The sequence below is a fragment of the Lepisma saccharinum genome, chromosome 14 (genome assembly GCF_977018435.1).
Source record: "Lepisma saccharinum chromosome 14, izLepSacc3.1, whole genome shotgun sequence".
NCBI classification, from domain to species: domain Eukaryota; kingdom Metazoa; phylum Arthropoda; class Insecta; order Zygentoma; family Lepismatidae; genus Lepisma; species Lepisma saccharinum.
In genome coordinates this window covers 72,107,641-72,131,394 of record NC_139242.1, presented here as the reverse complement: position 1 = coordinate 72,131,394, position 23,754 = coordinate 72,107,641, and the positions used below count along the sequence as shown (strand labels likewise).

The window sequence follows — 23,754 nt, the reverse complement described above, 5'->3', positions numbered from 1 at the left end:
TTTCAATTCGGTTCTTTGCCTTCTCAATCTAATTGGTGGACAATGAGGATACATATTCACTCCAGGCTAAAAACTACATAACAATAACTTTCCCGATAAGAGTGGGGGAGGATATGAAACGATACGCCCATCTTATCAATACCAGTTCAGCAGGTTGTAAAACAATTACCTCCCCCCCCCCTCTACCCTACCTTCGAGCGTAATCTCTCACGTGCAAGACTCAGCAAGGCCTCCTTCACTTGTCTTCCAATCGGATTTAAAAGCGTTGGAAAAAGAGTGGCTCTGCGCTTTTGCTTTCGAGGTCGCTGCAAGGGTTCACCTTCTGCAATTCCTTTCGTCGTAATGAAGAGCGATTTCTAAGTTCTGCACTGTTCTTCACGTTCGCACGATAAGCGAAGAACAAAGCGATATTCGTTGCTTTTGGATAGATGGACAAAGTTAGGTACGGGTCTTCCCAGCAAACGGCTCTGGAATCTCATTTCTGCACATGTGCAAAACTCCTGTGACAAGTGAAAGACTTTATTTTGATACCTGACAGTTCATTCTTTCTTCGGTATTTTGTGCAAGGGAAAAAATGGCGGTTGGAAGTGGAGATCAAACAGAAGCAGACCACAAGCAGCCACCGTCGTTATCGCCGACGAAAGTGATGGAAGTTGCAGCTGATGAACCGAAAATACCTCCTCCAGGTAGAGTTACATTTTACAGTTTTCTTGCACTTTTGTTGACAAGATCTCACTGTCTTTTCACGTTGTATAATCTACTCAATTTTTTGGAACAATCTTCCTCTTCGAACCTTTTCTCTCTTCCTTCTTTCTCCCTCTCTCTCTCTCCTATTTCCTCGCTCTCTTTCTCTCTTCCTACTTCTTTTGTCTTCGACTTCACTTGTTTTCTCTCTCTCTCTATTTGTCTCTTATTTCTCGTTTTCTCTCTGCTTCTTCACCCAATATCGTCTCCTTTTCCCACGTAACAGTGAAATCTAAGTTCCCATTTGTCTATTTCTCTCTCTCTCTCTTTTTTTTCGTAAGCAACAACACATTTTTCTCTCTTTCCTTCTCGTACTGCACATTGCTACATTTATTTTCCTTGACACTATATTTTTCTTTGTGTGCCGTAGAATTTAATCTAATTTTTTACATAATATATATTTTCCACTGTCTCCCTCTTATGTAACTTGGTTATTTCTTTTAATTGTACAATCCGCAACATCTTATTTGACCGCCTCGAAAGAATTCCAAGTCCCGAAATCGTAAAGTTAGCAACATTGCACTTCAGCTCCAGGTGAGAGTAGCCAACTTTGAGTAGGTCCTTCCACTAGACGATAAACGCTGCGGTGATAGGTTTTCAATTTAACACTTTCCATGAACTTAGAAACCATAAACCGCTATTATAATACACAATCAAACAGATATAATAAATTGGAAAAAGAACCTTGAAGGATGTTTACGATTCTGCTTTCTCGACTTGAAATTTGGGGGGTTGAAACACTGAATAGAGTTTTTCTCCACCTGAAGGAAATTGCCATCAAGTTTGTGCAGAAAGAAACAAATTTGTGAGGATTTTATGCGACATTTTATTTACAATACATTGCATAATTTCGAACAGTTCTCAAAAACATATATTTTACACGACTTGTCGAGAAAATGTGCTTGAAACACAGGAAGGTGGAAGTCTTCATAAACGTCAACCTGTTTTTAAGAGTATAACGTCATTAAGTTAACGTAGAGCAGTTGGTTAGGCTCTGCTATCCTTATTTTTCATCAAGCGTGAAAGGTCGCAGGTTCAAATCCCACCCTCTCCTCTATCTTTTTTTTCTTTTTTTTTGTTTGCTTAACAGATACCGTTGATATTAGAATATTTAAAAAATGAATCCGATGCACACTTGAGGGACGTCCCTTCTGCGCATATTTCGCCTTAGAAGTTGGAGATTTAAAGTTAAAACTTTTCTTTTTAGTTATTGTTCATATGTTGTGTTAACACACAAATCATGATTAATTCACAAATCACATATATGTATTCAGGATGCAAAATGTAATGTTATTTAAGTTATGTATTTTTGTTCTTCACTGACACCTAAAATATTGATTATTTGATTTCGATATAATAAAAAAAGATATACAGTTATGTTAAGTAGTGATGTAGTGCAGTACTGTAACGAAGGAGAGCGTTTAATGAGTTCAAATTGCTAAGATTGGTAATTTTATGTCCGTTCCTTCGTAATGACTGTTGTCAATCCCCTCACCACCATCTTACCAAGAGTCTAAAACTAATAGTAAATCGCTTATTAACATAAATAAATTGTTATTGCGACGAAGGCCGATTCGATAAGAAACTACTAATAAGTATTTATATAGTGAGTGACAAACAAAACATTCAAAACCTCATAATGATCGTTAATTCCTCACTGCTTTATATCTAAAATGTTTGTCTTCTTTGAACAGAAAGTACGAGTATCAGATATAACAAACTTTCCGCACTAACTTTGCAATATTCGAAACCACCATTACAGACTTAACTCTATGTAACTTCATTCTGCGCATTCCACGTGGCATGTGACTTCCTCCTATCCTCGAAATAACTTTCTCTTACAGAGACCAATGTTAACTTCTTAGCACGGTGGATAAACTTTACACCCAACGATATACTCCTGAAAAAAATTCTGCCTAGATGGAGAATCGAACCTACGACCTCCTTCGTAAGAATCAAGCACGCTACCTCTTCTCCAGGTAGCTCATGTTAATATTTGCTACCAGTTTGAAGAAACCAATTCACACATAGTGTCATATCTATAATTTCATCATGGCAATTTTCATGAGTAAACGAATTCAGATAAAATCGAGAAACGCTGAAAGGGAAAAATGATGAACATGTCTATTGGCGTTTTGTCATATTTTGTAAATTGTGTAAAAATTCCGTGTTTTGAACAAGCAATCGTTTAGTTACGAAGTATTTTGTTGTTTGTTTAAAGTAGGAACAGGAGAGCGAAAAGGAGTCATTTGAACCAGACCCCGTTTGACAAGAAACTTCAGCTTTTTTCCAAAGACTGCATGAAAAGATAGAGGAACGTATGAAATATAAAATATGTGTGAAATTAAAACAATGGAAACCTTGAAAGATATTACTAACAAACTTCAAACTATGAAAAACATATTTTCGTGGTGGAAAACTCCAAGTCATTTTCGAAATATGAACTTGATGTTTTTCTTTATTATGAAGTAGAGATATGGGACGATACGATCCCTCAGCAAGAAAATTTTAAGTAAGCTACCTCCAACTTTTCCAATGGTCATAATTACTAATTAGGGTCCGGAAGTTGATGAAAAATCAACTTTTTTTCTGACCCTTAAAAACAATGCTAAACCTGATATCATGTCCGTTTCCCTTCAGTTAGAGCCGGAAAACACTTTCTCTTTTACATTTTCTTTTTGTTGAATTTTTACTTATTTTTGAGGTTTATTTTTTTCTCCTTCCCTGTTGTTTCGTGCATTTTAAATGAATTTACTAGTAAAACTTACATATTTAGATTTCTTGACATGATCCATTTAGCAAATTCACCATGAATCGAAAATACGGTCAATGGAAAAGCATAATATTATTCTTAACTGAAATGTTTGGCAATGGATTAAAATACTTTGTGTGAAGCTCTACTTTGAGGTTCTTTTTCTGGACACTATTATCGCTTTAATCTGTAGTAATTAGTCACAATATTAAATGCAATTTCACTCTGGTATACGCGAAGCAGAACTGTATTTTCGGATGCTGGCCGACTACAGTATCATAGAAGGCCCACTCTGAAAGGAGATGAATTGGTTGATTTGGTGTTTTAAGTCAACTTTATGCATAGTAAGGCTAATCGGGACTGGACCTACAGTTTAAAGTGGAATCCGAACCGAGTGCATAAAATAACGTTAACCGTGTGGTGTAAAGGGATCGTTTACTTATGGAATGGAAGGTCATGGGTTCAAACCTACTTCTTTGCGAAACCTTTTTCGGGAAGTAAACGGCTTTGGACGAGAATGCTTATCTACGTTTCTTGGATATTTCCATTGATATTTATGCGATTTATGTCCAGCATTTCCGGATGCAGAAAGTTGACATGTAAGCTCTTAATATGTGTTAACTTATTACAGCTGAATGAAAGGAAAAGTATTTCCCAAAATCCTGCCAATCACTGAAAGATTAAAAACATTAGTAGAAGCATTACTTGAGGCATGCACAGTGGCGACGATTATGGAGTGTGGAGGGGCAGATGACCCAGCACTATGCTAAACATTATCTACCAAGGGACAGAAACTGTCCTTGCCCTCCCCCCTCCCCCCAGCTTGCCCCATTAGTTTTGAAACCCAATCGCCGCCACTGAGTATGCATCGCATAAATATTTACAGTAATATCATATAATATTATTTTACGTTATTAGAACACTTCGTACTCGGTAAATAAAAAGGAAAAAATAATAAGGAAAGGGTGGGATTTGAACCTACGATGTTTCGATCTTGACGAAAACAGTAAAAAAACGAAGGTGCTGTCATCTAACCAACTACTCCAGGAGATTGCTAACAGTTAGCTCAGTAAAACACGTTAATCTCAGTTGAAGCGACATTGTGCCGGAGTTTCGAACCATTTTTCGCCAAGAACCAAGGAAAAGACACATTTTGCAGAATCGTTTGGTGTTGTGCAAGGTATCTTTACTAAACATTTCGCATAAAATCATCATAAATTTGCCTTCTTGCATTCAAATATGACCGCAATTGTTTCCAGGTGGATAAGAACCTGTTCAGTGTTTCACAATGCACATACATTTTCCTATTTTCAAATTCAGAACGAAGAATCTTGAAATATTTTCAACATTCGTATTTCTACTTAACATTTTTTTGTCTACTCATATATTTTATTACTGCTTAATGTATCTTTACTTTATGGAATGTGAAGGAATGAAAAAAAAAATCGCGAGCGTTTTCATTCAGGAAGAAGAAATGTTGCAAAGTTGGCTACTCTTAGTTGGCTCTGAAGCGCTATGCTGCCAGATTTACGAATTCCGGACTTTCTCAGGGCGGTCAAATTAGATGTTGCGAAGTGTACGGATTTTTAACCCCAAAACAATCTACATTTACTCATATATTGGCAAACTAAGTTTTCCTTTTTAATATTTGGTAGCGTAGTTTTTCCTCTAGTTTCCTTAACCAATAAAAGTGAAATAAAGGAACATAAAACTATATCTGTACAAATCTGAGATGATACCAGGTTTAAAGAAAGGAAAAAAGAGACAACACAATCATGAAGCTCTGGCAATATTTAGTAAAATATTATGTGTTATGGAGTTGTTACTCCTGTGTTTGTAAGAGTGTACAGGAACACTGAAACTCATAGGTGTGAAGCAGTTACGTCATTCATTTCAACTGAAGTTTACAAGGGAACAGACTGGCAAAGTTGACAAAGAACTATTGTTGCATGTACAAGGACACACGATAACAATAAATCAATCATGTATGACGTAACTCAAGAACCGGACGAGAACGACATAATCGATGTTAATTGTTTCGATGCAACAAACTAGATGACACTTCAAGGGTGTTGCAGAGTCAAGACAGTTGTCAGCAGCGCTGTTGAAGGGGAGGGAGACGAACTTCCTAGAGTAGTTTTCACGTTCAGAAGACACAATGGGCTCTTATGGGCAATGCTTTTCTTATGGGAAATACGAGCGCGCTCTTGTGAAATTTCTGGATTTACAAATTTAAGTAAAATCGGTACCTGCAGTTTTGCAGGAAATTTTGTAGAGAATACGATGGTGAACACAAAAAACTGGTAACTTGCTTACATAATTTTAGATAAATTAAAAACGCATATTTTCTGTGAATACACAATTTTTACATTGTTTTCATTCCTAACGTTGGAACATGCCGTAAAATTGAAGCATTCATTATTAAAAAAAAATGACACTGTTTTTTAATTGTCATAGGTGATGGTGGTACTCAGAATTTATCAATACTTTAAAGCATATTTGCATTAAAAAATATTCAAATAAAGTATGTGGAGATTTTTTATATTCGTGCAGTAGAAAATGTCGTCGCTGGCCATTTCTTGTTCTGTAATTCCAAGTAAAAACTTCCAGCGACAAAGTTGTGGAGAAAATAATGAAATTATTTTTTATAACCACTCAAAGGTTCCCAGAAATATGACTTCCATGCATTTGGAGTTTCTTTTTAACCCGAACCGCGCGAGAAGTAAGGAGACGTTGTCTGGCCATCTTGAGCTGGCTCACCGCAGCATTCCGGCTAATCACCACCAAGTTTTCGAGTTGTTATTTTATTTCCATTCAGTAAAAATATGAACTTCATGCAGTTTGTTGTAATAGAATTGAAATTACTTAAATTTAATAATAGACAATTTTTTTCCAATGCTGCTGTTGTGAGCAACATTAGTGCTGTCGCAAATACACGTTGTTTTCGTTTACATTACTGTCGACATTAATACTGAAATGAAGATCACCTTTCAGTTTCCAACGTACACATAAATTCATAGACACCATATTAACTTCTGAAAGGCTTTCCAACACGTGACAAAATATAGGGCTTCAAGATGACATGCCTTGCTTGAGTCATTCACGTCTTATCAGTTCACGTGGGCCATAACTCATTTGTTTGTTTGGGTTGCAACGTGAATCTAACCCATGTGCCAGGTTCCCCTTACTTGAGTGATAGATCTGCTTTGGTCTGTTTAGACTTTTTCCCTCTCTCGAAAAAGTGTTTTCAGTTGTGTGAGCGCTCAGTTTATTTTTACTTTTTTAAGTTATTTCTGAAGTGTCATATTCGTGCATTACACTCGCGTGTGTAGTGATCGCAATGGATCATAGTAAAAAGGATAACTGTAACGTTCACAGTATAATATTAATATTAATAATTACATATAATTATCATTATATATACAAAATATGTAACACCTTCATTGTGATGGAAGGTCATCATTTCCCGGCGACATGAGCTAGCGCTGTATTGGCAACACTGTGCGGTTTCTCCATAAGCGCCGTTGTGTCTTCTGAACGTGAAAACGACTTTAGAAAACACACAAATGGACACTGGATAAGTGAAAATACCGTAGAACTGTGTAATGAAAAATTTTCTTAAATGTTAAACAAACTCAAGTAATTCGAACATAGGTCAAACAGTATCTAACTCTCATGCAAAATAAATGAAAGTTGATTGGGCTGTGCAAGTTAGGGGAAAATGTCAACAGACATTTCAAGTTTTTGCAAATCACTAAGCCCCGCGACAGGTTAAGTTTGCAGCAACTTTTCACATATACAGGGTGCTCGGAAATTCCCCTTACAAACTCCTAGGGCAAGTAGAGGGGACTCAGTAGACAATATTTGGAATAGGAACCCATGTCCGGAAACGTACCGTTTCCGTGCTACAACCATGACAATGTTTGGAATGTGCCTGTGTTGATATGCATCCGGGTAGGCAGTACATGACGTCAGAAGATCAACTGATGGCACGTGACGTCTACAAATTGTTGCGTAACACTGTCGACACAGGTGTTGATCAATGAATAGTACGTTTCTTTTTTGTTCCCTTGGCATTGTTACCAAATAAATTTGTTTGTATTATGGACTGAGTTACACGTCATTCACTTCTGTACCTTACGTAACACCTAATTTGACATGGTTGTAATAAATGATTACACTTTAGGTCAGCAGGTGATCTTCTGACGTCATGTTCTTCCTACCCGGATGCATACCAACACAGGCACATCCGACACATTGTCATGGTTGTAGCACGGAAACGGTGCGTATCTGGACATGAGTTCCTATTCCAAATATTGTCTACTCAGTCCCCACTACTTGCCCTAGGAGTTTGTAAGGGGAATTTCCGAGCATCCGTATAGACCCAAACGTACGAGCAGAATATAGTTCCGCTGCAATACTGTCGATTTTCTCACTGTCTGTGATGTGAATAGCTCGGTGGTTGAGGAAAGACTGGCACGGGAGATGCTGAGCGCCTTTTTCGCGCGTATTAATACATAAAACCTGCTGCAAACTTAACCTGTCGTAGGGCTTAGGAATATGCGAAATTCCGAATTTTTGGTACTGGGATAGGGAAGAAAATCTTCCATCACGATTTCGATTTCGAGAAATCTATTTTTCTGATTTTCAGGATTCTAAATATTCGGATTTTTTTAATAATATTTGAATTTAAAATTTTCGGTGCGTCAGCACTTATAGACTATTTTGCACCCGTCACGTTCTAAGGGGGTCCAGCCCCTTACCATAACTAAAATAACTGTAATGTCGTTATCTAAAATATTAAAACATTCTGACTTCGGTTAAAAGCTGAGGCTAGAAAGGGGCACTTAGCACGCATAAGGACAAAACACAGGACAACACAAACAGTCCTACGAAGATTATACTGCCTGTAGGTCCAGTCGCCAGAGCCTCGTTAGTCTGCAAAATGCAGTCCAGGGTGCATTACGTGGAAGTGAGGTTGACAATTGGGTGTACTGCGTGGAAGTATCACCCCTTACACCCCGGAATTTTTTGATAATAATAGGCACGCACATACACTTTGCGAAAATTATGACTTTATAAAAATTTCTCCCGATTTTTTTCTTCACGGCACGCCCCTGTGTAAAACTAATTCTAATTTCATGTGAACAGGAAATGTCTCTAAACGTGATTGTCACGCGAGTCAACAATAGATGTCACTGCAAGTAACGGCATGCTGAAGCTAATCGCTACTCAATTGTTTCTTTGCTACCATGTGTTATCTAATCTCAACAAGTGCTACTGAAATTAAGCCTCTATTTTTTTACAGTTTAGTTTTATAACCACGTGACTACTTGATCAGCAAAACGTGAGGAAGGTGGAGCTATCAATTAGCAATTAATTACTCACTCTTATCACATTGGCAAAAAATATGGTGTAGATCTTAATCGCGTAATAACATCAATATATAACTGATATCGTATGGAATGCGATAAGAGAAATCGCCACTCATTCCCTCAACATGAAACAGTAGCGTGTTAATTAATGACAGATTTCAAAATTGGGAAAAACCTTAGATAAATGATCATTAACCTTTTGAATGTTTTGTAAGAAAGGGCCACTTTATCAAAAGGTACATAAGTATATAAGTTTCTATACTCAAATATTCATTTACATATTTTTAGGATCTAATAAAGTAAATAACTCAATAACGCCGACTAATGTTTACCTTTGCTAAACTAGAGTGTGACGACAATATTTACAATATTTGTTTTTCATCAAAGAAAGCCTGTTTCTTTGTCGATCTCGTTTCGTCTCTCCAAACAAGAAGCATAAAATGTTTTTAAAATATTTATAACTATTAGAAGAAACGAAAAGTATAAGTTCTTGCACATTAAACAACACATATAACTGGAGCCTGGAGTTAATGATTTTAAAAATATATACATGAAATGTAAAAATATATGGTGGAATATGTAGTCTAACATGGTGCTAAAGTGCAACATATACAAAAAAAAGTACATATTTATTGCAGAATCCCATTCACGTTCTAAATTTTTGATAAAACTAAATGTATTTAGCACAAACGTCAAGGAAAACAAGTAAGTATCGATTAAAATCTCTTACATTTTACAAAAATTTACATATTTTTAACGTAACGCTCATTTCTATTAAAACCATAACAACGGAATGTTGGACAATCTTTGAGACATAGTGGTTGCCAAGTTGCTATTGGTCCTAGGTTCGAAACATGAACGTTTGGTTCTGTTTCTTCCCCAAATTATGCATTTTTATTTCCATTACAGACCCTGCTGGCAGTGCACTAGTTTCTACGTCATATTCCACATACGTCACACTCGTGAATCTTAACGCATGTCTGACACGTTATGGTAGAAATACACAATTTTTCACACTCTGTTACACTAAGGCTTAGATCAGGGATCGTCAAACTGTCGCTATGAATGACTGTTCAAGTTGACGTCAACTCAACTCAACAAAGTTTTATACTCAAGCTCACGTATAATTGATCTCACCGCCAAGATATGAAAATTACGGGTGCGATGTGTGTAAAAACTGATTCTTGTCATAACATTTATTATGTTGCATTTACCAGCCAGTAAAAGGATAACCACGGATTGTTTCTTTACTGTTTCTGAGAACATTACAATCTCCCTGGAATACTTCCTATGTTTAAAAAAACCAGACAGTTGGTAGGAAAACAATAAACAACACTTAGTGCCAGTGAGTCGAAAGAAAAGAGAAGGTAACACATTACTGTTAATGATACACCTTTGTTGCATCAAAATACACACGAAAATGCATAAAAGGCTACATTTATCAGTTGCTGTTCCAATGTTGCACTAAAATGCCTGCATTGACAAGATCATTTCAAAGAAAACAATTGATAGTGAATGTACAGGGTCCGTTCTGAAAGTATCCAAACTCTCCGCAGCGCGGCGCGAGAATCGGTCGAAGGTTCGGGTAAGCTGCGCCAGGTGGCAGTGGGGACCTTAACCTTCAAAACAAGGCCTCGCTCAGTTGCCTGCGAGCAGTGGTTGAGGTGCAATCGCTCGTGTTGTGTACACGGAAAAAACGTCGCGTCGAGAATTTGCAGTTGGTGGATTTGGTGAAAATGGAGCGCACTTTGGAACAGCGCTACGCTGTGAAATTTTGTGTTAAATTGAAAAAAAAAAAACTTTACGGAGACTTTAACCATGCTATGGGAGGCTTACGACCCAGAAAGCAAGAGAGCCCGGATCTCAAAATCAAAGGTGAAGACAATACTTCTTGTCTTTTTCGACGCGAAGGGGGTCGTTCACAAAGAGTTTGTACCTGCTGGGACCACCGTGAATGCAGCTTACTTATAAACCAGTGCTTCAGCGTCTCCGACAGAGGGTCCAGCACGTCCGGTCTGACATCGCCGACAAGTGTGTGCTTCACCACGACAACGCGCCGTCTCACACAGCGCTGTTGGTAGGTGAGTTTTTGGCCAACGTACGCGTGGCAACGCTGCCTCATCCCCCTTACAGCCCGGACTTGGCACCGGCCGACTTCTTTTTGTTTCCCAAGGTCAAAAGGGAGCTCAAGGGGAAGCGTTTTGCGTCAATTGAAGAGGTTCAAGCTGCCACGACCGCAGGATTAAAGATGGTGTCAGTCAAGGACTTCCAGAACTGCTGTGAACAGTGGAAAAGTCGCTATACTCGCTGTATTGAGGCTGAAGGTGCCTACATTGAAGAATATTGACAGCAGTTGCAATTGTCATCAATAAATTGTTTGCAAATAAATCAGTTCGGATACTTTCAGAACGGACCTTGTATTTATTAAGAACCCGTACGTCTTGCATGCTTTGAATTTCTGGTATGGAGAATTTGGTAGCACGTAAGACAATAACAAATTATTGCAAATTATCAAGTCGGTTATTGAACGTTGTGGCCTAATTTCATAACTAACCAACTCCTTACGTCGGACTCTATAATAAAAGGAGCACAGTTAAGATATTGTTGTAGCTAATGTTGGTTGAAACAAATCGAAATTGTGGGATTGCGTTTGAGTTTTTTGGTTTTAAGTCTACTTTATGCACAGTAAGGCTATTCGGGATTTAAGCTACAGTTTAAAATGCGATTCGAACCACTATGTGCCTCCATCTGGTATCGAACACGGGACCACTTGATTACAAGGCGACGACGTTGGTGGGATTGCTAAATTGTTTTCTTACGATTTTGTAAAGAAAGAAGAAAACAAATGACGCAGTAGCGTCAACTTTATGTAAATTTTGGAAACATTTGGCAACATTGACACATAATATTTTACACGGCGGCGATTGGGTTCCAAAACCGGGGGGGGGGGGGGGGACAAAGACAGTATATTTCCCTTTGTATATAAGGTTCAGCATAGTGCGGGGGCAATAGTGGCGAAAAGTTGCCGCCACTCACATATATCTGCTCCTCTTGGGTAATTTGGGGGAAGTGGCAAGAGGGCCTTGTCCTTCAAAGGCGGCGACTCTCTGCGTGAAGGGTTTCCATATTAATCCGCAATAATCTCTGAATGACCTGAATGCATTTTTATGTTTCATATCGCATATCTTATCTCGAACAACTCGTGCTTTGGCACCAAGCATTTATGACGCCTGAAATTTGAAATGTCCAGATATCATATCTTCCGAATCGACGTGACCAAATCAAAGAATAAAAAAACAAACAATACATTATATCATGCGATTGTAATGTGACTAAAAATGTAATCTTATAACATAAAGGGGGAGGATGATGTAGTATTTTCCTTGAAAAACAATATCACTTGCAGCATGATAGTTCCAGTGAATTGTAGGGGAAAGTGCGAAAATATGTCAGTTTTTGTTATGAGTGTTTCGCTGGTCACGTGATTTTCCTTGAAGGCTCGACGTCAAGATTAAGACGTGAAATTTTCCACAGATAAGTAGAGATATCTAAACCTGTTTTATGCAGGTAAACAAAAAAAGGTGAGGTGACAAGCATGTGCAGTATGCACACTATTGATATGGTGGATAACATGGAGTGTACATTGTCGAAAAGAGGAAAAAATTCTGGGCGGGGGTGCTTCTTTCACGATCATCATTTGGGAGTTTGAAGTGGTATGACATTGTGATAAAAAATACATACCTCACAAATAATTTTGACAATTAAAATAACATTAAGGTGGAGGATTTCAAGTATGTCATGCTTACTTTCACAAGATATTGGACAATTGTGAAATATTTATGTAGGCCTACATGCGATTTAAAAATATAATATATAGGGTGTTCCATATAGGACGCCGAATTAGAAAATTAAATACAAATATGGAAAATATCATCAAAATAGTTATATTTCACATACAGGGTGGGAAATAACCTTTTGCTAGGGGTCCACAGTAAAAAGTAACAACAATTAAGAAATTATGGTAATACCAAGTGTTAACTACGACAATTGTGGTTACAAAAACAAAATTAAAAGTTAGTATGTCCGCAGTTTGCTTCTCTCACAGCACGAAGACGATCAGGGTAGGAGCTCAGAAGATTCGCAAACAAGTCCGTACTCCATACCATGTCACGGAGGACTTGTTTCAGATGTGCAAGGAGTGTTGGCCGGGAATAGCGGTCCGGTCCGCGTTCCACTATCATCAAGGACTCAACTGCTTCCTTCAGAATAGCCCCAAAGTACTTCTCTGCATTCAGGTCCGATGATGCACCCGGCCATTCAGAACTGCTGAAGAAGTCAATGCCACTTCGCCGAAGAAGGTCCTGGTTTTAGCATTTGCCTTGAAACAAGGTGCTTTGTCGTGAACTAACTTTTAATTTTGTTTTTGTAACCACAATTGTCGTAGTAAACATTTGGTATTACCATGATTTCTTAATTGTTACTTTTTCCTGCAGACCCCTAGCAAAAGGTTATTTCCCACCCTGTATATGTAAGCGGTAACATCTCCCATTTACGTATGAAAGACAATGTCAGGTATATGTCCACCCCTACTGAGTCTGCATGCATTTATACGCTCCACAAAATTATTGATAACCCCCCTCGCAGATGTCTGTCCCGATGCCTCCAATCATATGATTTCCGCCTTCAGTTCCAAAAGGGTTCGTGGTTTGTTGGCGTACACCTGTGATTTCACAAACCCCCATAAGAAGAAATCACAGGGTGTAAGATCACACACTGTCTGTGTTGCACTTTCACCACTTTGGTAAAATGTCTTGACAATGAGAACACATTGCTCAATCGTAAACTGTTCCATATCGTAACCACAACAAACGAGTCAAAACAATTGAGGCTACATTAATCGGCATGACAACAGATACCAACACTGGTAAGAACAGGTCTGTCAACTTCGAAACAAAACAATAGCACTCGATTCAAATTCGGCGTCCTATACGGAACACCCTTTATAATAAACTTATCACCTTGAAAACTTCATTAGAACAGGAACTCCATTCTTCTCTCCTCGCGTATTAGACTGGGATAATTTTCGAAAATTCTGACTGTAGGAAGCATTTTTGAGGAAAAGCGGGCAAACAACATTTTCTGAATGTATTTGATGTGCTGATTACGAATATTTTGTTTGCCACTCTCGATTTTGGTGTTATATGCTTCAAATCGCTAAAAAACAAAATGGCGGCCATACGAAATGGGTTCCAATTAACTTTTAAAGGAGCAGAAAGAAAATAGTGATATTGGTGTCAAACATTATGTTTTTGGGTATGCTGAATCCTAATATTATGTTTTATAATCTGAAATTTTAAGCTGTTTGTTCCAAATCGCTAAAAAACAAAATGGCGGCTACGTGCATCCATGCAATGTTTCGTATCCATACCTTTGAACTAGGAATAAAACAGTGTAACAGTAGGTTTTTAATGCAGAAAAAAGTATAGAACATTTCTGAAGTAAAGATGCAAAATAATAATATTATTCAAAGCATAAGACCATATTGAAATATTAACAGTACCAGTGTATGATAAATCCGCACGTTATCCTTATTCAACCTTATTTTGCATTCAAAAATTGTGTAACATTTTTCTAGTCACGGATATTCATGCACTCCTTAGTGCCAGTATCTGCACATTTGCAAGCTGCAGTACATACAAGCTGGCCTTTCCTGCAGGAACATGTAGCGGATATTCAACCAACCAAACATCCATAGGTGACAATGTCATATCAGGGTTGTGGAATTGGTGGCAGCGATTGAAGTTTTGGAACGAGCTGTCCATCAACCATTTTTCATCCCAAGATAGTAGGTGGTGGTAACACAGGTTTTGGTATGACCGACTGCCTCCACACCATGGCTTGATAGTGGACCCGTTGTACACGTAACCGTAGAGCATCGTTAGTCGGGGGGGGGGGGGGCAGTGCTTGCTTGTGGTGTTTTTCCTTTGCTGAACAGCTTTACTCTGGCTTCATCACAGCTGCTTGCATCCGGTACACCATATAACTGGCATATGAACTTCTCTGCCTTGTGTGCTGTTTCTTGTTTCAATTCGTCAACACCAAGATTTAGTAGTGTTAAATATTTTCCATGCTGTCTTCTTACTGATCCCAGCCATGTAGGATACTCTGTCGCATCCTGTTATGGCGTGGAATGGGATGAGAGTTTCGAAGACAGGATCCGTAAATGAAAGCTTCTGCCTGACTTCATGTACTGGAATGTATGTTCCTGCTCGCAACCACAATTTCGTACATCTAATCTACCTATTGCACTAATACATCTGCATCACGTGCTGAGACAACAATGTTATCAGCACCAGAATTAAGACAGTGAACTACTACAATGCGCGTGTCCGCCTCTTCGTGGTTTGCCTGCAATCCTTCAATAGACAAATCACGATTGTTTGTTCGTACGTCATCCTCCTTGTGAAATCCACCGGAAACCACAAATATTTTGTCTTCAGGAGCATTGTTGATCAAATGATTAGAGAGAAAACAGGCCAAATCTTTTTTATTCTCCGAGTTAGCAAGAAAGTCACCGAATTTGTTGGAGATTGGCACGGATCCATTTTCTATTACTCTCCTTACTAAATAAGCATGTTTCAAGCGCCTATCCCTTGTTCCAGCCTTGGTTGAAGTTGCGTTATACCGATCAAAGGTGACATCAATCCTCTTAAAGCTTCTTCCCATAGAAACAACAAGGTTAAGAAATGCATATGCCAGTTGACCAAAGTTTAAAAACTCCTGCAGGCTTTCCAAGGGCAACAACTAATGCTTGACCATCTATTATAAGGCATGACGCAGACGGAATTGATATATCAGGTGGACAAATTACATCCTTGGTCATCACATCAGCTAGAATGGCTTTGTTTCCTGTTCTCAGACTTCCGTTTGTGTTGCCAAGGGAGATTGGAATTGGCATTAGTTCATGACACAAAATGCGATTTAGATCCACATTACGACCTGCCTCATAGGCTGTTACGAGGCGCTGTAGAGGATCACTTAACTTGACTTGTGTGACTTTTACCAGGGGCCATCATCCTTTCCTTCACGAAGGTGTCTAGCTTTACCTGGCCCAGTGTTTCAGCTTTGAGGAGAGTATCTTGAATATCTGAAGTAGCTAAATCCTTTGTTTGTGGCAATGTTCTCGAGGAACTGATTAGAAACATCTGAAGATGATGGCTCACAGGTGCAGGTCTTTTCAAATTTATAAGTGGATCCATGGTTCTATGTTTCTATCATTCTGAAATAAAGTAAAAAAAAAAATAAAAAAGATATTATAGGTTTAGTCATTTTTGTGGTTCTTTTGTTTAAAAAAGAGGAAAAAAAACAACAACAATTTTCAAAAATGTCAGATTAGAAAACAAGATATTCGGATTCAGCATACCCAAAAACATAATGTTTGACTCCAAGATCACTATTTTCTTTCTGCTCCTTCAAAAGTTATTTGGAGCTCATTTCGTATGGCCGCCATTTTGTATTTTAGCGATTTGGAGCACATAGCTTAAAATTTCAGATTATAAAACATAATATTTGGGTTCAGCATACCCAAAAACATAATGTTTGACACCAATATCACTATTTTCTTTCTGCTCTTTCAAAAGTTATTTGGAGCTCATTTCGTATGGCCGCCATTTTGTTTTTTTAGCGATTTGGAGCACGTAGATTAAAATTTGAGATTATAAAACATAATATTTGGATTCAGCATACCCAAAAACATAATGTTTGACACCAAGATCACTATTTTCTTTCTGCTCCTTCAAAAGTTATTTGGAGCTCATTTCGTATGGCCGCCATTTTGTTTTTTTAGCGATTTGGAGCACGTAGATTAAAATTTGAGATTATAAAACATAATATTTGGATTCAGCATACCAAAAAACATAATGTTTGACACCAAGATCACTATTTTCTTTCTGCTCCTTCAAAAGTTATTTGGAGCTCATTTCGTATGGCCGCCCTTTTTTGTAGCGATTTGGAGCACATAGCTTAAAATTTCAGATTGGAAAACATAATATTTGGATTCAGCATGCCCAAAAACATAATGTTTGACACCAATATCACTATTTTCTTTCTGCTCCTTCAAAAGTTATTTGGAGCTCATTTCGTATGGCCGCCATTTTGTTTTTTAGCGATTTGGAGCACGTAGATTAACATTTCAGATTATAAAACATAATATTTGGATTCAGCATACCCAAAAACATAATGTTTGACACCAAGATCACTATTTTCTTTCTGCTTCTTCGAAAGTTATTAGGACCTCATTTCGTATTGCCGCCATTTTGTTTTTTTAGCGATTTTGAGCAAATAGCTTAAAATTTCAGATTACAAAACATAATATTGGGATTCAGCATACCCAAAAACACAATGTTTGACACCAAGATCACTATTTTCTTTCTGCTCCTTCAAAAGTTATTTGGAGCTCGTTTAGCATTGCCGCCATCTTGTTTTTTTAGCGATTTGAAGCACATAACATCAAAATCGAGAGTGGCAAACAAAATATTCGTAATCAGCACATCAATTACATTCCGAAAATGTTGTTTGCCCACTGTTCCTCAAAAATGCTTCCTACACTTTTTACAGCCACATTTCTGAGAATTTGCACCAGGCTATATTCATAAAACGTTTCTTCTAAGTGATCACTCTTTCATTTTCAGAAGAATGCTTTTCTCAATAGATAGAACAGCCAAATTGCTCTTGTGAGGCTCTGAGATATGATGTAATCTTCTCACACCTTCTCTCAACACGACCTGCCTTCAAAAAATCTGCACACCAAGGAAACGAATTCTCTTAGAATTATTATAACCCGACGCGATTTCGGCCACAACTAGAGAGAGAGAGAGAGAGAGAGAGAGAGAGAGAGAGAGAGAGAAGACCTGGATTTTGTCACTTTTATTTTTAGCAGACGTCATAAACCATAGGCGGTCTGCCATCTCCCCCAATCCTCAAAACAATAATTTCTCCTCACCAAGGTTATTTGAAAAAGATCAACGGCTTCTTTCTCTACTCGCCATTGGATAATGTTCTTGGTTCAGAGGGGAATTTCCTGTCCCTTTACTATAATTACTAACACATTTGAAAACATGGCGAGCTACCAGGAGTCCATTGGAGTCTGTTCATGGTAATTTCTTGGTTCTTTTTAATAGTCACGACAATGAAGAATTATGCTGCAAGATCTTTAAATTTGGAACTATTGATTGTTGTCTCTCGCGGTCAGGTTGGTAAATCGTTATTTTATGATGTATGATCCGTATGTTCGGTGTTTCTTTCAGAACATTTGCTCCAGCGGGGCATTCCTGAGAACCGGGTGGGCCTTGTGAATCTCATCTGCGAAATACAACATATGTGCGTTTAACATTGAGAATTACCAGTGGTCGTTCGTGGTTCGAATGAACTTGAGGAATGCAATGCGGTGGCTAGATTGTAACAATCGCATAAAGATTTTTTTTTAACTCAACACTTTTCAGTCAGTGCACCTTTGACTCAACAATGGATTTTCTTATCGTTTACAAATATACTGTTGTGTATTAATCACAAAGAAAATACCGCGTCGGCTTTGATGACAACGAGTCGGCGCTTTTGGTGTGGAAAGCACTACTGCACATTCGAGATGAGATAGAGGAGATAAGAATAGTGCGGTTGCCAATTTTTTTTCCGGCTTCTTCTGTAAGATTGGACAAGTGTGGGCGTTGTTATTTACAGAGGAAAATATAACGGCAAGAATATTCGCCAAAGTAATGTCGTCCGATGCGAAGAAACAACGGTAGCAGAAAAGGTTTATACTTTGGTTTTGTCGTACAATTTTGTCCGAGGGGGCGGGGGGGGGGGCGATAGATTCCCTCCGGGGGCGTGCCTGAAAGAAACACTGCGTATGTTACCTTGAGCTATAGCTCTTTTCAGTTGCTACGGCGTGCGCTCTAGAAGCTGGCAGGGGAAGTGGAGAGCGGGAAAACAACCTATCCAGCGTAACGAGACAGGCCGGTTAGAGAGAGAGACTGCAGCGTTGCCAGAGTAGCTGGAAAGGCGAGTTGAAATCGAAAGAACCATGAAATAAAGACGTCCCATTGTTCGCGTATGGCCTGAGAATGCGTATTATCCCCATCTTGTGGTCAGTAGAATACCAATAAGTGTACGATATCAAGTGTATACGTTGTAGGAATTCTTTCCAACTGTACCGAATGGTATCTATAGCATTATCCATTACAATCACTGCGTCTTTGATGTTCCTTTCGTCAAGCGGATCTAAAAACTGCAAAAGCCACTGAAAACTAATTTACATTCCTGTAGAAAACCAGTGTGACTGGAACCTACGTGACAAACAATAATGCGCCCACCTTAACCCAAGGGCACTTTTAAACCCCATGTACCCTCTTTATTTTGCCAGTTTTTCGTTGGAGCGTAATTCTGATGTATGTACTGCTACGCCCCTTGTGGGTACGTACGTAAATGTTATTTACCACGGCTACAGATATCTTAATCTCAGGGGATAGGTTCTTTGTTTGAGAATTCCAAATAAGAAAGCGTTTTATAGCCAAGATTATATAGTTAAATGCGGATCTATATTCTGAGAACTATACAAAATACAGAGAAAAATATATATCGACATTGAAATATATCGAAAGTTTACATCGGTTACATTCTTCTTGAAAGTAAATCTTCTTCTTTCTCTTCGTAATAATGGAAAGGCTTCTTCTTCTTCTCTCTCTTGATTATAGAATAGGCTTCTTCTCCTTTGATTATGGAAAAGGCTTCTTCTTCTTTGATTATGGAAAAGGCTTCTTCTTCTTTTCTTCTTTTGATTATGGAAAAGGCTTCTTCTTCCTTTCTTCTTTGATTATGGAAAAAGCTTCTTCTTCTTTTCCTTTTGATTATCGAATAGGCTTCTTCTTTTGATTATGGAAAAGACTTCTTTTATTATTTCTTCTATATATAAGAAATCTAGTTGCGTCGTCTCGCTTCCTTTTCTTTATGCCCTATATATGTTTTCTTTCCCTTTCCCGGTTTCTTTGGCAAACGATACAAACTATACTTATATAAAGGAGTAGGGTCGACTAAACTAACACTAGCGCCACCTCCTATGTAACGATCAAAGGGGAATAACCAGGATCGCTAATAACAAGCGCTGCCAATGGCCCAGTGCGACTAAAAAAGAAGCGCAACCGTAAAGTGCTTCGGGGCGTCTAATTGACCACAGCGCCACCGCGGAACGGACAAATGCAAAAGCTGACGATGTTCTCCTCGTCAGAGAATCAAAAAGAAATTGAGATACATTTCTGAATTCATTTGCTCGCTTAATAAGTTTCCTAAACGTTTCGTATGCGGCTATATTCTTAATTCTTTTAAATTACTATATACATCATTCTATTTACTTCTATTATAGTATTTGAACTCTTCTTTTATATATTTCTCAATTTACTATAATATATATAATCCCTCTTCTTCGCTCCTAGTTTGTACAATGAGCTCTGCTCTTCTTTATATGGCGTGCTGCCATCTATCGTCGATTCCGAGAAACCATTCCTCCTTGCAACCTTCATTGTGTCATCGAAACTGGCACGTGACAGTACGTTTCATCTAAATGAAATACCTATATAGGGCAAAGGTTCCTTATTTTTTAGAAGATCCATTTTTCGCAAAAACGTTACTCTGGCTGTAACTATATCGTCTCTTTCCATCAGAAATCGTCTACCGTCGTTGTTCTTTTTGTACTTTAACCCCATATACTTCAGTATCCTCCACAACGACGAAACTCCCCACTGAAAGCTTATTTGTGTATGCAAATCAACGAAAACTTGTTCAGTGTTGGATATTCGCCCTTTACATAATACCCGAGGATAATTCTTCTTGTTATATCTTTATCGCAACCGTCGATTGTCTTTGTGATACTGTTCCTTTTGATTCGTTTGCGCGGTGATTCAAATGACGTGGAACCTGACGCCTCAAGACTGTCTTTGCCTTCCCTAACAATACGCTGCACAGTTCGCGTACTCACTCCAAAAGCTTCCAACACACTCTGTTGCACTTTTTGCACACTTACCAAGGGACCAGTGTTTTCTGCTTCCTTTTGATAATATCCATGAACCCTACTGATTATTTTCCTGCCTTGGCTATAAACTACCCTCTTTCCTGTTCGCCATCGTACGATACTTACTGCCAGGGGCGCCGACTTGTCAAAATTATTAGGGGGGGCTCTGATCACTGAAATAAATTAATCAATGACTCACTCTCTCCCTTTTTTAAGTTTTGGCCTCAGTGTTCGGAATCTCATAAAAGCCCATGAATTCCTCAAAAATATCAACATTTTTATTCACAGTTCGAATGCAGAATATTGATTGTCAACGGATGGATATGTCACAAGTTTCGTCAAACATAATAGCAAAATATTCTCGACTTTTAATATCTGCTACCAAGGAGCGCAAAACAGATCTTCATAATATATCAATGATCTCGTTCTGAATGTCATGTAGCCCGAACGTCCCATCCACTACCCTAGTTCATGCACATCGTCTTTTGAAACTCTTTTTTTTTAGTAAAAATTTTAACAATACTCATAATTATATACTTAGTATATAGTAATAAGTCATGTGTTTTGTTTTCTCTGGTCACAGGCCGCCCTAAGTTGATGGTTTAGGGGTCTCAGCCCCCTAAAGTTGATAGTCTAGAACATTTCAAATGTGTATGTAAAGTTAAGTTCATGTGGCACAATTCAGAGTAAACTTGACAAGAGAAGCAAAATAATACATTAGAACTCTTAAGCAAAATTATTAACATTGGGGGGATCTCGAGCCCCCCAAGCCCCATGGAGTCGGCGCCTATGCTTACTGCGTTAATAAGCACAAAGTTCCCTATGGAACAACGAGAGTACAAATAAACGTCACATCACATGCCACATACACGTTTATCGAAGAAACAATGCAGTTAGGTAATACACGACGCGACAACAATTACTCCCACGTATGTTATTCTTACATCCCGCTCATAACAAACAGGAATCAACACTGGGGCAAAATACCATCAGCAACGCGGTGAATTGGCAACACAGCAACGTGCAGAACGAAGTTAGCGCTGCAGCTTCCTCCCGCAACTGCGTAACTCTCGGCTCCACCGCTAGGTGGTCTGTTCTCTGGTTGGTCAGCGGCACGTTCCCCGCTCCCCACTTCGCCTGCCAGCTTCTACAGCGGACGACGTAAGAACTGAAAAGAGCTATAGTATCAGAAAATTCTTTGCGGGTACTTGACGATTGTTGGCACTGACGGACGGGCTGGGTTGGCACATACTGTCGTTCCTCTCTTCATCTTTCCTGCTAAATACAGTAAAATTCTTTAAATTCATCGATATGGGGGGGGGGGCGCATGGAATTTTATAGCGTCCATTAGAATTTAGTATTGCATATTCCAATGTACAGGGTGACTCACAAGTCCCGCACCATTAGGGTGACTAGATATTTGTTGACCAAAAAGTATAGGATGAAGGTGCGCATGCACAAAACATAAAAAGAAAACGAAAATAAGGGTGGCTATTTGTTATTGCTTATTTATTGCCCCTATAAAATAGGCCTACAGGCCCAAGTTCCTTTTGTTTTATTGTGATTTCATCATGCTACGAATGCAATTTTACATGGTTCGATATCGATTTATGTCTGTTAACACACACTGCAGAGTTTTAGCGATCACTTACAATTTTGTTAAATATATGCTATCGTGGTTAGGATAGGCAGGTTAGGGTTGGTTCCCTTAGCATTAAAATAAAGTCCCTAAATGCATTTTACTAAGGTTCCGATTTACTTCTGCATTCATTCCCACGTTTCTGCGATATTTACTGTCGCTTGTCGACGGAGAATATCTTGTCCATGAGAAGTGCATAAGGTAATTTTCAAGTTGTTTTTTTCAACATAAATAACTTTTTTTCGAGTTCAAACAGTGCTCATTACTTTAAGGAAGGTTCAAATTTTGTGTGACAATGATTTCCAAAATTCTACGACAATTAGTCTTTGTGCCTACACTCTACAGATTCAAATTACTTATGGGTATAATGTAATTAGCTAATTACAAATGGGCACCATCATTCATACTTCTGGGATGATTTTGCTTTCTTGAGTATGTTTAATTCCTCCTTTATTGCCAGTCTAAACTCTTCACAGGTCATGTCCACATTGAATTTCACTTTCATTACTTATTCGAGTGTTGACACCGAGTGTACTTTTTCCCTCTCGCCAATAAGTTTTAATAACACTGAAGAGTCTTTCACAATCAACATTTGTACCAAGCAGAGTAAACAAGAATTTTATAAGAGGCCCAATCACTTTTAAATTTGACCCAGCCTGTACTGACCTCCACTTACCCATCATTGTTTCTTTTCTTTCCCCCAATCTTCAAGATGTTTTTCAACGGCTTTCGAAATTGCACAGTAAGTGTCAAAAATATCATTATCATTAAATTCCAATGAATTTGAAATATGTTTTGCTTGTTGATGGAATATGAAAATGACTTGAAATTGTTCATAGGGAATTCTTGAGTCAAGGAGCAAATACCTGTTTGTTGACATCTTGACGTTTTCCGTTCTGTGGATTTTAACGCATTTTTACGCGTAAAATAATGAATTAAATTAAATAGGAAGGAAAAAGACTATATTTGGGAATTTCTGCAAATTGAAAAGAGAATAGAGTATATGAACCTCCAAAAGAGTTTAATACTCTTAAAAAGAGTATGTCTGGTCACCCTACGCACCGCGATAAATGTGAAATTTTGCTATTTCTTCTTGCATGTGAAGCATGTTGAGTACTGAAGAGCGGGTAGAAGTCATTCTGCTATGTGGATGCGAAGGCTACTCCCACAGGGACGTCACAGTGCC

At 38.3% G+C, this 23,754-nt stretch overlaps 1 protein-coding gene across 1 annotated transcript in view; it reads left to right on the top strand.

The window, feature by feature from the left end:
* The first annotated feature begins 257 nt into the window (after nt 1-257).
* LOC145998612 (putative inorganic phosphate cotransporter) overlaps nt 258-23,754 on the top strand; it is a 67,724-nt gene continuing 44,227 nt past the window's right edge. Inside the window, exon 1 of the mRNA XM_083135065.1 lies at nt 258-686. Within this exon, the coding sequence (XP_082991191.1) occupies nt 575-686 (112 nt within the window). The 5' untranslated portion in view covers nt 258-574. The remainder of the gene's footprint in view (nt 687-23,754) is intronic.